The sequence below is a fragment of the Phalaenopsis equestris genome, unplaced genomic scaffold (assembly GCF_001263595.1).
Source record: "Phalaenopsis equestris unplaced genomic scaffold, ASM126359v1 Scaffold000722, whole genome shotgun sequence".
Taxonomy (NCBI): domain Eukaryota; kingdom Viridiplantae; phylum Streptophyta; class Magnoliopsida; order Asparagales; family Orchidaceae; genus Phalaenopsis; species Phalaenopsis equestris.
Window position 1 is genome coordinate 101,861 of NW_018165162.1, and position 12,949 is coordinate 114,809.

The 12,949-nt window shown below is 32.4% G+C and overlaps 1 protein-coding gene across 2 annotated transcripts in view; it reads left to right on the forward strand.

Moving 5' to 3' along the window:
• LOC110030460 overlaps window positions 1-12,949 on the forward strand; it is a 61,258-nt gene that overhangs the window by 3,690 nt on the left and 44,619 nt on the right. The window contains exon 3 of one of the 2 annotated variants that reach the window (XM_020733184.1): window positions 7,287-7,419. The exons of the other annotated variant lie outside the window; for it this stretch is intronic. Within the exon in view, the coding sequence (XP_020588843.1) occupies window positions 7,287-7,419 (133 nt within the window). The remainder of the gene's footprint in view (window positions 1-7,286; window positions 7,420-12,949) is intronic. 2 annotated transcript variants of the gene reach the window in all.

Consider the following 12,949-nt stretch of genomic DNA (forward strand, 5'->3'; position numbering starts at 1 on the left):
CAACCAAAAGTGAGGTCAACAAGGAGGAACACGGGCAAACAACTATTATTGAACGACAGAAGTTATTGGCAATTCATGCGTCGACAACATCATTTACAAAACAATAGCAATCGACACACTAAGCAGGCAATCCAATGCAACGTCTAGCAAACAAGCAAGCATTAAATTAGTTATTCAATGTTGCACTGGTGCATCAAGTGCTTATGCAAGAGGGCAGCTTAGTAAATGTACAATGAATTGCTTCATCAGTATTCAATATGAAACCAACAAATCAATGAAAATGAAATGGGAGATGAATTAAGTGTTTTTTACTATTAATTTGCAAATTGGTGATTATGTGGCACAAAAATCTAGTGATCACTTAATGCATAATCTAACAAGCTTGCAATTCATTACAATGCCGAGATGCAAGTGAAGCAATCAATGCTATAATTACTCCAAAAGAACTAAACGTGGAAAATCAACAAATACTGGAAGTGTTATTAGCAGTTAATACTTTGAGATTAAATAATAATCAAAAGAAATCCTTGATGTAGGGTTTTATTGATGCAAGTATTTTACTTTGTTGCCTAAATGATGTAGTAGTGGTTGTAGAGATTGTGAGCATGCATCCACATTTGAGCCAGATGCTTCCATATTTGAGCTAGATGCTTCCATCTTTGAGCCTCAAATGGATGTTTGAGTGATCTTTTACTATAAGAGACTATTAGTTTTGATTGGATAGGAGTGCATGAAGGATTTTGTGATCTAAAAAATCTGGTGAAGGCTGAGTAAGGTTTAAAGATTTATAAAAATTAGAAGGCTAGTAGTTACTTGGGCATGGAGTCTACCAATTTTTGGTAGATTTATCAAAGAAGATAGCAATAGATTTTATGGTTGAGTAACACTAGCTAAATTGGGATTTGGATTTCGAGGGGGAATGAGTGGGTTCTTACTTTTCTATACATGTTTATTTTGGGTTCAAATCTTTAAAAATGGATTGGATATCAACTAAAAATTTCATTTTTATTTTTCAAAGATTTTATGAATGTTTTAAAATTTTTCATATGCGTATGCCTTTTTTTCTAATCATCTCTACTGGTCACAAGTGAGAACTTCCGATTAAGGTTAATCAATAATCGCTAAATATGTAGTTTAGAATAATAGCTATTTGATTTTTGAAAATTGTAAATTTTATTGTAGTTACTTTAGAGCTGATAGTGGTGAAGATAATGACAAATTTGATTAAAGTCTCATGGTTACGTCTTCCTAACTTGTTGTGGATTTTGGTCTATTATGTTAGAAGAGAGAGTTCACTCAATTTATCCTATAAATTTTTATCACTAATTATAGTTTGTTGTCTAAAAAAATCTTATAGACATGAGGTGATTTTTGCCCAAGGAATTAACCTTAGTTGTCGTTTGTTTCATGTCTTATCGAGTACAATCTATGATTTATCACTTAGAGAATTGAGCCAATGTAGAATTTTTGGGTGTTGGCCCTAATTGCAATTTAATAGTGTTTTTTTTTTGGCAAATCATTTAACCAGAGAGTGGTTCTTGTAATTGTAATTTAGTGATTCCATTGTTGTGGCAAAATAATTCATTAGAGGATTTGCCACACCTTTATTGACATGATATTTTTTAAATAATAATTATGTAATAATTGGATATGTTATCAGCTCTTTGTAAGTTTAGGTTATTTTAAATTTGTTGCCCTTGGCAAATAATTTTTGATGATGGATGGGTAGTTGCTTTATGCTTGGGAAGATTTCTTGTTACTTAAACATTTTATATTTCATATTTCTTTGGAATTTTTCATATTTTATTAACATTTGAGTTTAAAATAATTTTATTTTGAGGTTTAAGGGCATTTTAATAATTGGATCTCTTTTGGTTTATGATTTTTTATCAACATGGCCATCATTGGGATGGGTTACTTGAGGTGCTTTTATATATGATTGAAAAATTGATTTTATGAAGGGGACCCAATTATGACGTGTAATAGCTGCACCTATCAAATGTGTAGTTGAATGTTTGAATATGATTGGTTAAAGTATTGTAAACATTGCTTACTCAATTGCAGAGAATTAGATGGGTTGAAAATTTTAGTGCTATTTCAGTTCATTTAGTCTTCCATTGCATTATTGATTTTGTTGATTCTATATTTACACACAAGTAATTGAGCCTTCTATGAGTTGAATCCATGACCTGCCATGTAGGAAAGGTGGCTTTGAGAGTTTTTTTTAAATAATATTTTTGTTGAAGTTTTTGAAGTCATTATGCCGATGTAGAAACAAAATCTTTCAGTGAGATTTATAGTACAACATTTGATAGTGGCTTTACTGGATTGGACTGAGTAGAATTCATATTATTTTTCTTATCACGATTTGCTTATAATTTATTATGTGAATGCCTTTCATAAGGCTCAAGTCTTGTCAACTTTAATTTTCGTAATAATGAGATTGAATTTTGAAGAGAGATTTATGATTCTACCCTAAAGATAGTGAGGCCCGCTCAAGAACACTGTGCAAAAATATGTTAGGTTTGAATTTGGAAGAAAGTTTGATCGATTTCAAAATGATTGGTTGCTATTCAAAATAGTTGCACAATTCTTGGAGTGGGGAATATTTGAATTTATCTTGTTTTTAGTTTGCATAATATTTTATTATTCTAGGTTTAAATGTTTAGCAAATTTATTAGGGCACACATGTGGACGAATAGTTTTTAAAAAACCATTTAAGTTCAATTATTTATGTGAGTAATTTCTCATAAGAATGCATACACTGTTTTTTTTTTTAGTTTTAAAAGATTGTATTTCATTCTCTTGCATGTCTTTGTTATAACTCTGATTGTGATTGCTGCAAGTTGGAGTTTTTTGGTTACTCATGTGTGCCTTGCAGGGAATTTTTTTTCCTAATAATTAGAGGGCTATTGTTGTATGTTTTCATATTCTATATGTCCTTTGTGTGTTATGAGAGTTTTTGGTGTTATGAGAAAGGTTTGTTTGTGCTCGTAAGCGATCTGTTGTATTCAGTGTAAGGCTCTTTTTGTATTTTATGTTTTCTCGCTTTTTATTTTTGGTCTTTATATGTTACCAATTTTATGACGCATTAGTGCCCATAAAAATCATTTTAAACTTTTTAGTCCAAAGTTTGAGTGTACTTTGGTGTCACCTTCAAGTAGGGAGTACTAGGGGATTACCGGGCCTAGCCAATACACTTAAAACAACATATAGGAATGGTGTAAAACATTATAGCTAGGTTTTTTATCGCATCACATCAAAAAGAGCGTGCATGTGTTTTCGTACGTTCTTAGAAAATTGCACATAGTATTTTTCTATCATGACAGAAAATACACATACGATTACTTATATTTGGCGGGTTGTTGTGGTTGTTTTTGCATTTAAACCTTTGTGTGCATGAGGGTGTTGGTCGCAAAATGACTAGATACCTACATAAGTTTTTTCTTTTTGTTATCTATGGAAATTTTACTTTTCACTTTTGTTATTCTTTATGTGTGTGTGTGTGTGTGTATGTGTGTGTATATATATGTGTGTATGTATGTATGTATGTATGTATGTATTTATTTATGCATATTAAACAGAAAAAAAAGACGAGATTTAGATCGAGATTGAGAGTACATATAAACAGAAAAAAAAAGACGAGATTTAGATCGAGATTGAGAGTATTAAAAAGTGGAAGAGATAAGGTGAGATTGTGATGTGAAGAAGTGGAAGAGAATGAATAAGTGAATGAAAAGAGGATGTTGTAGCTGTAGATATCTAGGGTTGCTAGTGGTGTATGCACCTTAGGATACTATGAGTGCAAACTTGCTCAACCAAGTGCAAGGGTTAACTCACCAACTAAGTTCAAGTAACATTCTCCAGCTGAGATCAAGAGGAACTTGCCAAGCCGAGTCCCAACTCCCAAGAAGAACCTATCAACCGGGATCATAAAGATTTTGACCAATAAAGTCAAGGAGAACTCACCTACCCATATTAAACATGACAAACCAACTGATTACTACTCTTAGCTTGGGTCATTTGGTAGCATATTTCTTTTGTACGGTTTATCCTTTTTGTATATATGTAGCACATTTTATAGTATTTTTTTGTAGCGCTCATGACCACCCTAATCCTCATCCATAAAAGTAGATCACTTGAATAACAAGGTTATGCAAGAGAACTACGTAATCAAATGTATAGAGGAGATTCATTTCTCTTACTCTCCCTACTCTATTCTTTGCTCTTTTTTTGTGCATTTTCTTTCCTTTTTTCTTTGCAATAAGTGAATTTCTGATATAACTTATGTGTGAATCAATCAAGATCCAATATCCATAAAGGTGTGATAATATTGGATTTATACCACATGCCAAGAAAGAACATAGAGATATACAGATGAAATTTCAGAAAACTAATTAGAGAATTCCTAATCAGGGAGACTTTTGTAAACATGGAGAACCAAGATTTTATTACTATTAGACAACTCATTGAGATGGAATAACACTTTGTAGTATTATCCAGGTGATCCAAGAATAGTTCAGTAGAGCTGCCAATAGTGTGCAATTAATTGACAACTTATTGACTCTACAATAAAGTGGAGAAACTCTGAGCAAGAATACTATTTTGGGAAAAAAATGTATTACCAAAACTTTGAGGACTTGCCGCCCTTGCCTTCTCGACTTGACGGGCAAGTTGAGAGGAGACAAACATAGCTACCGAATGCCATTTGATGAGAAATCATTAAAGTTAAGCCAAACGGTCTGCCAAATTTAATATTTTTTCTTGTAGATGCTTACAAAGGTTGGATAGACTCAACTATACACATTGCATATTTTGAATCCACTTTCTCGCTACTCAATGTTAACGACAAGTTGAAGTGTAGTTATTTTTCACAACCTTGAAGGAGTTAACTCCTAGATGGTTTACCTATTTATCACTCAAGAAGATTGTCGTTCATTGAGTTCAAAATAATGTTCTTCATTTAATTCTCTAGCGTCCAACAACTCTAAAGAATTCACAGGTTCTGTTAAGGGTGAGACAATAGCCTGGTGAGTCATTGAGGAACCTTATAAGAATGTTCTAAAGAGAAATACCTAAAGTTAAAAACCTACTGTTGACTATGGCTCAAGCCGACTTAACCTATGGTCTACACGAAAGCTCTTTCTGCTTTGCAACAGTCGAAAACTTTGGCAAGCTATTTTGTACTATCTAACACTCATTCGAATATTGAGCTGTCTAACTACAACTTACCTTATGGTCTTGGCCAAATAAGGAAATTGTCGCTATTTTTCAAAGATCAGCATAACTGCCTAGTATTTTTTAGGCTTATAGTAGCTACTCATCTTCAACCCTTAACAACAATCTTATTGATGTTAAAAAAAAATGAAAAAAAAAAACTGCTGTCTTGTTGCACCCAATGAGTTCGTTATCGTGTGTATTCAACATTAGTGGAAACACAAAGAAAGTAAAAGATAAAAGTTATTTCTTATTGTCAACCACTCCTCAATTTCCAATAATAACTCTCTTGAGTATATGTGATCAAGTTAGTTAAGGATATCTAAAATAAAAGTTATTTCAAATGCCTAGTACCCATGAGGGTGAGCACTCATATGCGGGACATGTCATAGTAATCCATCTTATGGCCATGGACATAATACTAAGAATTGCACCACTTTATGAATCTCCTAGAGGATTTCATCATAATTGGTGAGTTCAAGGAATTTGTCGTCACCAAACCTGGTTGAACGCTGAGTAGACAGCCAATGTTGGAAGAAAGAAATGAGCTCATCCTAACTTGCATGATCTACATAGCGAAATCATACTTGCCATTTTTGTTGGGTCAAAAGAAGTGTCCTACCGAGCAAGCCTCAAGTGACTTAGGTTTAAAAAGGTTGAACTTGGCCATTACCTTGTGAACACCTGCCATAAAATTTGTTCCAGCAACACTCTTGACAGGCTCTTTAATGGCAAATTATATTATGATTCCATCATGGTCATTGCATTGATTACAAACAATTGGATTGGCAACATACTTATTGACACAAAGTTTGATCAACATCATATATTAAAGCATCTTAAAGAAAATGAACATTGAGAAGTCTCCTTCTTTAACCCTAAGATTGGGGGTTCTTCCATTAATGTGCATCCCTATTGCTACCCCCAGAATTTCAATTCAACGCTAACATAGTTGGTTGAATCTTCTAGTAGAAGAGGAGGTGATCAAATTAAGGAGATGGAGATTAAGCTTCATGTAGACTTAAAAGACTTGTTGACAATATTTTACAATGATTTAAAAACTATCATTGTTGTTCTTAGTTGAAGTGATATAAGTGTTTTAGATGATAACTTTGAGTAATACAATACGTGTTTGATAACAAAAAATGGAATGTATTTGTCTTACAGATGGAGAGTGGATAATTACAATGTCAGAACATGTTTGGCTTGGTTGGCACTTTGAAGTATATTTTCGAGTATTTTACAAAAAAAATCCTAGCTCTCACTTTCAAGCATCTGGTGAACTTACATGTATGAAACTATAAGTATGCATATGTTGAATTTATGAGAATTCAAGCAAGGACATGTCTAATATCTAATGCAATTGTTGATGTCTTCCAAGTTAGTCGATTAATTGAGTTATATTCAGTGGGAGTTATTGACTGTGCTGCTATTGATCGAATATTTGGAGAAATTGTGCAAAATAAGAACATGGTTACAAAGATAGATTATATTTTATACTTTAGGCACTTCTTAGGATAGGATGAGGATATGTCAGTTCTTTTAGAACCACTTCAGTTAAAAGGGGTGAGCCAATAATCGATATGGGGGAAAGAAGGGTTGATATCACGGAATCATGACACCATGCGGGAATCATATGACTTTATCTAACATCAATTTCTTTTCTTCCACATTGAGGATAAGGTCTCTTTGTAAGAGGGGAGTTATATTAGTTTGACGCCTACGGCTCCGTCCCCTAAATAATTTGAAAACTTATGTAAGACACAAGACTAAAAGGGCAATTTAGTTGTTAGTTAGCTATTATTGTGGGATATAAATAGGGCTTAATATGTTCACGGTTAGGAATGTGTGGTTGCTGTCTTGAACCGTAGGATAAGGGTTTGAGAGAGATCGCTTATCTCTTGAATTGTAAGTGTTTATCTTCTATGTGTTTGGGTTTATATCATTTTTGAATTAGTATCGACATTATAAAATTTATTATTTCTATGCTAATTCATACTGAAATTTTTATTGTTCCCATCAAAGAAGAATAAATGACTGATTTATTATGTGTACAAAATGCTATGCAGAGGCAAGCTGTGCTACTCAATCATGGAGAAGGTTTCCTTTGCCTTTATCATTATAGCTTGGGAACTACAACTATACTTCCAAGCACATCATCCATGTCTTTCGTCATTTATTATCCTTTGAAGTCTTTCCTAGGTAAGTTGACTCATTCAGGGCCATTATTCTAGCGGGCTATAGAGTTTAACAAGTTCTATTTTTTCTTTGTACCAAGAATGTCTATCAAGGTGCAAGGAGTTTGTTGATTTCAATATCAACGACATGGAGAAGAAGTGACTATTATGAAGACCATGTATTTAAGATGTTTATGATGCTTATAGCTCTTAAGGAGTTAGAAATTGTGTATATTATTGAGAAGCCCAGTGGTTGAGTATTAACAAATATTTTTTGAATAAATTTAGTTATAAATAATCACGTTGAATATGAAAAAGTTACTCCCAACCTGAGATTCATTGTAGGTTTGGTGCCATGCATCTTTTAGTCTAATAAGACTCACAAATATTGTTGAACCAAGTAAATGGGCAATATCCAAAAGGAATATCTAAAGAATATTTATTTAAGACTAAGATGGGGGTTGGGAATTTCAAATACCTCAAAATTGAAAAAACAATTATGAGAGATTAGAACAAATTCGTTGATCTACTTTTCAAAATTTGGAATCTTGATGGAAGGTTCTAAAGCTTACTTGGAGGAGCCAAGTTAAGTTGGGTAGATTTGTTGATCAAATATATAAAGTTGGGTACCATCTCACGCTCAATGAATGATCTTTGAAGGTTCAAAATCAAGGCTAACTTCTACATGCTTATCAATATTAAATTGCACAAAATTCAGCAACTTTGCCTTATGTCTAGTATGTGCACAAGAAGTCCCTTGAATCCTTGAGGAGATTTAGTTAAGAGGATGCCAAAATTGCTTTGAAGGATAAACACTAGCAAACAAAATGCTAAAGACTAGGCCTCTTCTGCTGACATTCAGAAAATATGCTGAAATTACTCTAGAAGGCAACAACAATATCAAAAGTTTACTGTCAATTTCAACCATCACATATGTTGTAGCATAGCTCAAGCTGTAAAAGGCCTTTTATTGTTTGGGGCTTGGACTTACTCTGCCCTTTCCCACCTTTTATGGGGCAAATAAAATTTGTCGTGCACATGATTGACAACTCTAAGTGAATAGAGGCCAAGATGCTAATGAAGATCTTAGAGGTTGTTTGAAAATTTAACTGAATCGATATTATATCCTGGCATAGGATACCATATGCAATCTTTTTCTACAATAGTTCTCAATTCTTTAACAAAACTTTTAGGGATCGTTGCTAAAATTTGTCTCATTACACCACCCATAGATGAATGGTTATGTTGAAACCACTAATAAATAAAGCCTCCATCTTTTTAGATAGAGAATTGAATTTTCTAAAGATAAGTAGGGGTTCGTCTTGTTATCCGTCTTATGGCCTCTAAGGATGACTCATGATCATGAACTAGACAAACACCTTTTATGCTATTATTCGGTGTTGAGGTACTAGTCTCAATTGTACAAATTTACACAACCAAAAGAATACAAGCCTTCTATAGATATATGGAATGCAAATTCAATGAATGATGAGAATTAAATAAATACAAGTTGAGAGAGTACTCAAACTGTTGGAAGATTTGAGAAGTTAACACGCTTTTAAGTAAAAGAAATAAGAGATGGATAACCAATAAATAAGACCTGAAAATTTTTTCTACAATTTTTTTTCAAATTTTTTGTATAAAAAAGAATTGTTATTTTTAGTTTAATAAATTTTTTTTGAGAAGTTATTTGCTATTCACTTATAGGAAGAACTCCAAAAATGAAATTGAGGAACTCGTCTAATTAAGTAGCTGAAAGAACTCTTTCCGTTGAGCAACTCAGTAAACTCGATATATCAAGAACACTAGGGGAACTCGATGAGCTCGATGCAAATGAAGACAAAAGGTAAAATAAGAGGGCTTTGCTTTAATAAAACAAGCAAACATGTTGAAGTCGATTGACATTGAAAGTTAAAAATTTAAGTCAATATTATAGAAACTTTTTTTTAATAATAACTTAATTGATAAAGGCGATGGTAGGCTAAATTAAAGATTGGATATAATGATATTTTAATCAATGAAAACTCGAAAAGATATCAAGGCTACCTGCAAGTGAAATTGCAATGTTCTGGTAAAGGATAATTCTAGTTTACATGGTTGCCTTGGTTCATTCAAAACCTTGAGTCACAATATAAGAAAAAGAATGTCTAATGAAATGTTTAGCGCAAAAAGCTTCCTATTTTCTTCACTAGGAAAGAATTTACTTCCTATTTTCTTCACAAAGGAATTTTCCATTTATCTTAAAAGGACTTTTAATGATTTGTATTTTTCATTTATTGATTTAAAAAAAAATGATGTGAAAGCTTAACTTGCTCCCAATTCTTAAGCGTGTAAGTCAGGAATTTCTTATGTATTCTCCCTTGGATGGATTAGAGCCTTATGACCTAACTCATACTTTTTGTCTTGAGCTCTGCGTTGACTGGCACTGAAGTCTACTCAGTTGATTAGCCTAAATGATTACTCCTATAAGACTCATTAAAGGCAACATCTAAAATAAAAATATATGAAAAAGGGAGTAACAGTGAATAAGACTTGAGTTTTATTAGTTTTTTTATAGCTTATAATGCCGCTCAACTCGGTCTATAATGCTGCTCAATTTGACTCATATTGTCAGAGTTTTATTAGTTTTTTTATAGCTTATAATGTCGCTCAACTTGGTCTATAATGCTGCTCAATTTGACTCATATTGTCACATGAATTCGACAGAATGTCAAAAGTAGCTTAATTTGATCCAAAGAGCTGCCTATATAAAAAAATAATCATATTTGGCCCAAAGAGTCATTTAGTCTGTATAATCACCCTTGATTTTTATTTTACTAAAGATCTTTTCATACACACGATAATCATGGTTTTCAAATTCTAAGGGCCTTTTTACTTGTGCAAGATTCACGCATGACCTAAAAGCCTACTTGGGGTTTTTTAATTTAGGGTGCGTTTGGGGCGGCTGTGTGGTCGTGGTACAGTGTTGCATCGTAGTTTTTCTGGTTTGGTAAAATTGCGTTTTGCTTGCAGACTAGAGGGCTTCTTGGCTAGCTTCTTGAAATAAAAACTCATTCCTTTCTTGTACTGTCCTGACTAGAGGGCTATATACTCAGCTGACGTCTTCAAATGTTTTTGTCCACTTTTGGCTATCTCAAAGTTTTTAACATTCTTTTTCAAAAGGTCTTTTAGCAAGGCATGCTCTTATTGAGAGGCCTCATCTTTTTATTATCACTTCTTATAACATGTAAATTCTATCTGATTGATTGTATCTTTTTCTAAAACTCAATTTTTAAAATTTTTCATTTTTCACAACCGACTCATTTGTGTTCTCTGCTATTAGGGCCAACTTTAGGTCCTCTACCAAATCCTCCTAGAAACATTATTTTTCAGAACCTTAGCTCCTCTACCATTAGATTAGATATGAAAAAAGGGTAAAAGATATATGTATTAACTAGCCAAATAAAGAAAAAAAAAGATTTAATTCAAGTAAAGTGTATTAAAGATGAAAATAAAAAAATACTTTTATATGAGGAATACTTCAACATATGTGGGTGAGATATTTTGATAAAATTTTCAATAAGTCTTTTGAAAATACGATCGACCTTAGTGATATTTATATTGCTAATAATAAGAATTTTTTTTATTTTTACAATCGCATTAGTAAAAAAGAAAATTGAGGAGGCTTTAAAGAAGACTAAGTGTGGAAAATTAGTAGGATTTTATGATATCTCAATAGAAGTGTGGAAATATTTACGAGATTTGGGAATTTCATAGCTTGCCAAATTTTTTAATATTATTTTAAAATATTGTTGCCTGAGGAGCAGAGGAAGAGTATTTTGGTCCCCATTTTTAAGAATAAAGGGATGCACAAGAGTGTGCAAATTATAGAGGAATTAACCTAATATGTCGTACAATAAGATTATGAAAGTGAGTAGTTGAACATAGGTTAAGACATTATACAAGGATTTCTCATAGTTAGTTTGGATTTATGTCGAGTAAGTCTACCATGGAATCTATATATTTATTGTGAGATATGATGGAGAAGTACAGAGAGAGTAAGGAGGATCTACATATAATTTTTATGATTTAGAAAAAGCTTACGATGAGCTTCCAAGAGAAATTCTTGGGAGAGTTATAGGAAAAAATGGTGTTGATATGACTTATATTCTAGTTATTAAGGATATGTACACTCGAGTTGTTACTTGTGTTCAAATAGAAGGACGATTGACAAAGTATTTTCCTATTTCAGTTGGATTACATCAGGGATCGACTTTAAGACCTTGTCTTTTTTGCTTTAGTTATGGACGGACTTACTGGACATTTACAGGAGGATGTACCTTGTATGCTTTTCACTAATGATATACTTTTTGTGGATAGGACTAGAGAAATAGTTCACGATAATCTTGAATTATGGAGTTCTACATTAGTCCATATGCATTCATTTGAGTAGATCTAAAACTTAATACATGGAATGTAATTTTAGTAGCAGTGGATCTAGTGGTAGAGTTGTAACAATGGGTGATCAAATCATTAAAATAAGTGAACACTTTAGATACCTGGAGTCAATTGTTCTAAGTGATGGTGATATAGTTGGGAATGCTATTAGTAGAATTCAAGTTGGATGGTTGAAGTTGAGGGATGCATCAGGCCTATTTTGTAGAAAAGTACCGCTTAGATTTTAAAGGAAAATTTTATGAGATGGTGGTGAGACCTGTAATGCTTTGTGACATAGAATGTTGGCCTATAAAAGAGAAGCATAAAACTAAGTTAAATGCTGCTGAGATGAGAATGCGTAGGTGGATGAGTGGCTTGACCTTAGAGATAAAATGCGAAGAAAATGTATTCGTAAAATGGTTTTTTAAAGATTAACAAAGCAGGTTAAAAACAAAGATGAAAAAAAATTCAACCAATGAAATACATAATATTGCATAGTATAATTAATAAAAGATTTGCATGTAGCAATACTTATTATTCTTGACCACCTTTTCATACATTGCTTATATTTTTGGTACTTATAAGTAATATATATTTATTTTAAAATCTATGTTCTTACTCATGTTGTCATCAACCAACATGCACATTTTTTTTATATGTTTGAATTTTATTTTAGCATTGTTTATTTTTTGGATTGTGTAGTTTTTCATGTCTTATGTTTTTTTAAAGAGAGGGGTAAGAAGCAAGTAAACAGTTAATCAAGTTACTTGCTCTTTTGTATAAATTTTTAAATGTAAAATATATGGTGATTATAAAAGAATTTTTGAAGTACATATGATTATATCTTTAAAAGTTTTCTATAAACTTTATATCTTATCTGTTATTTGTTTATACATGTTTTTTGTTAAATATTAATGAATGTTTGAAGTTTTTAAGGGTTTTTTTGGGGTAGCTGTGAAACCGTTGAAGAAGTTATTCAAAAAGCTGCGGTGATTATTATATAATCAGGTATAGTGGGAAACACAGCTTTCAATTGCAGTTTTTTAAGAATGCAGGTAAAACATAATTTTGTCAAACAAAAAAAACTGTGGTGCGGCACCAAACCGCTACCACAACGCCGCCCCAAACAAACTTTAAAT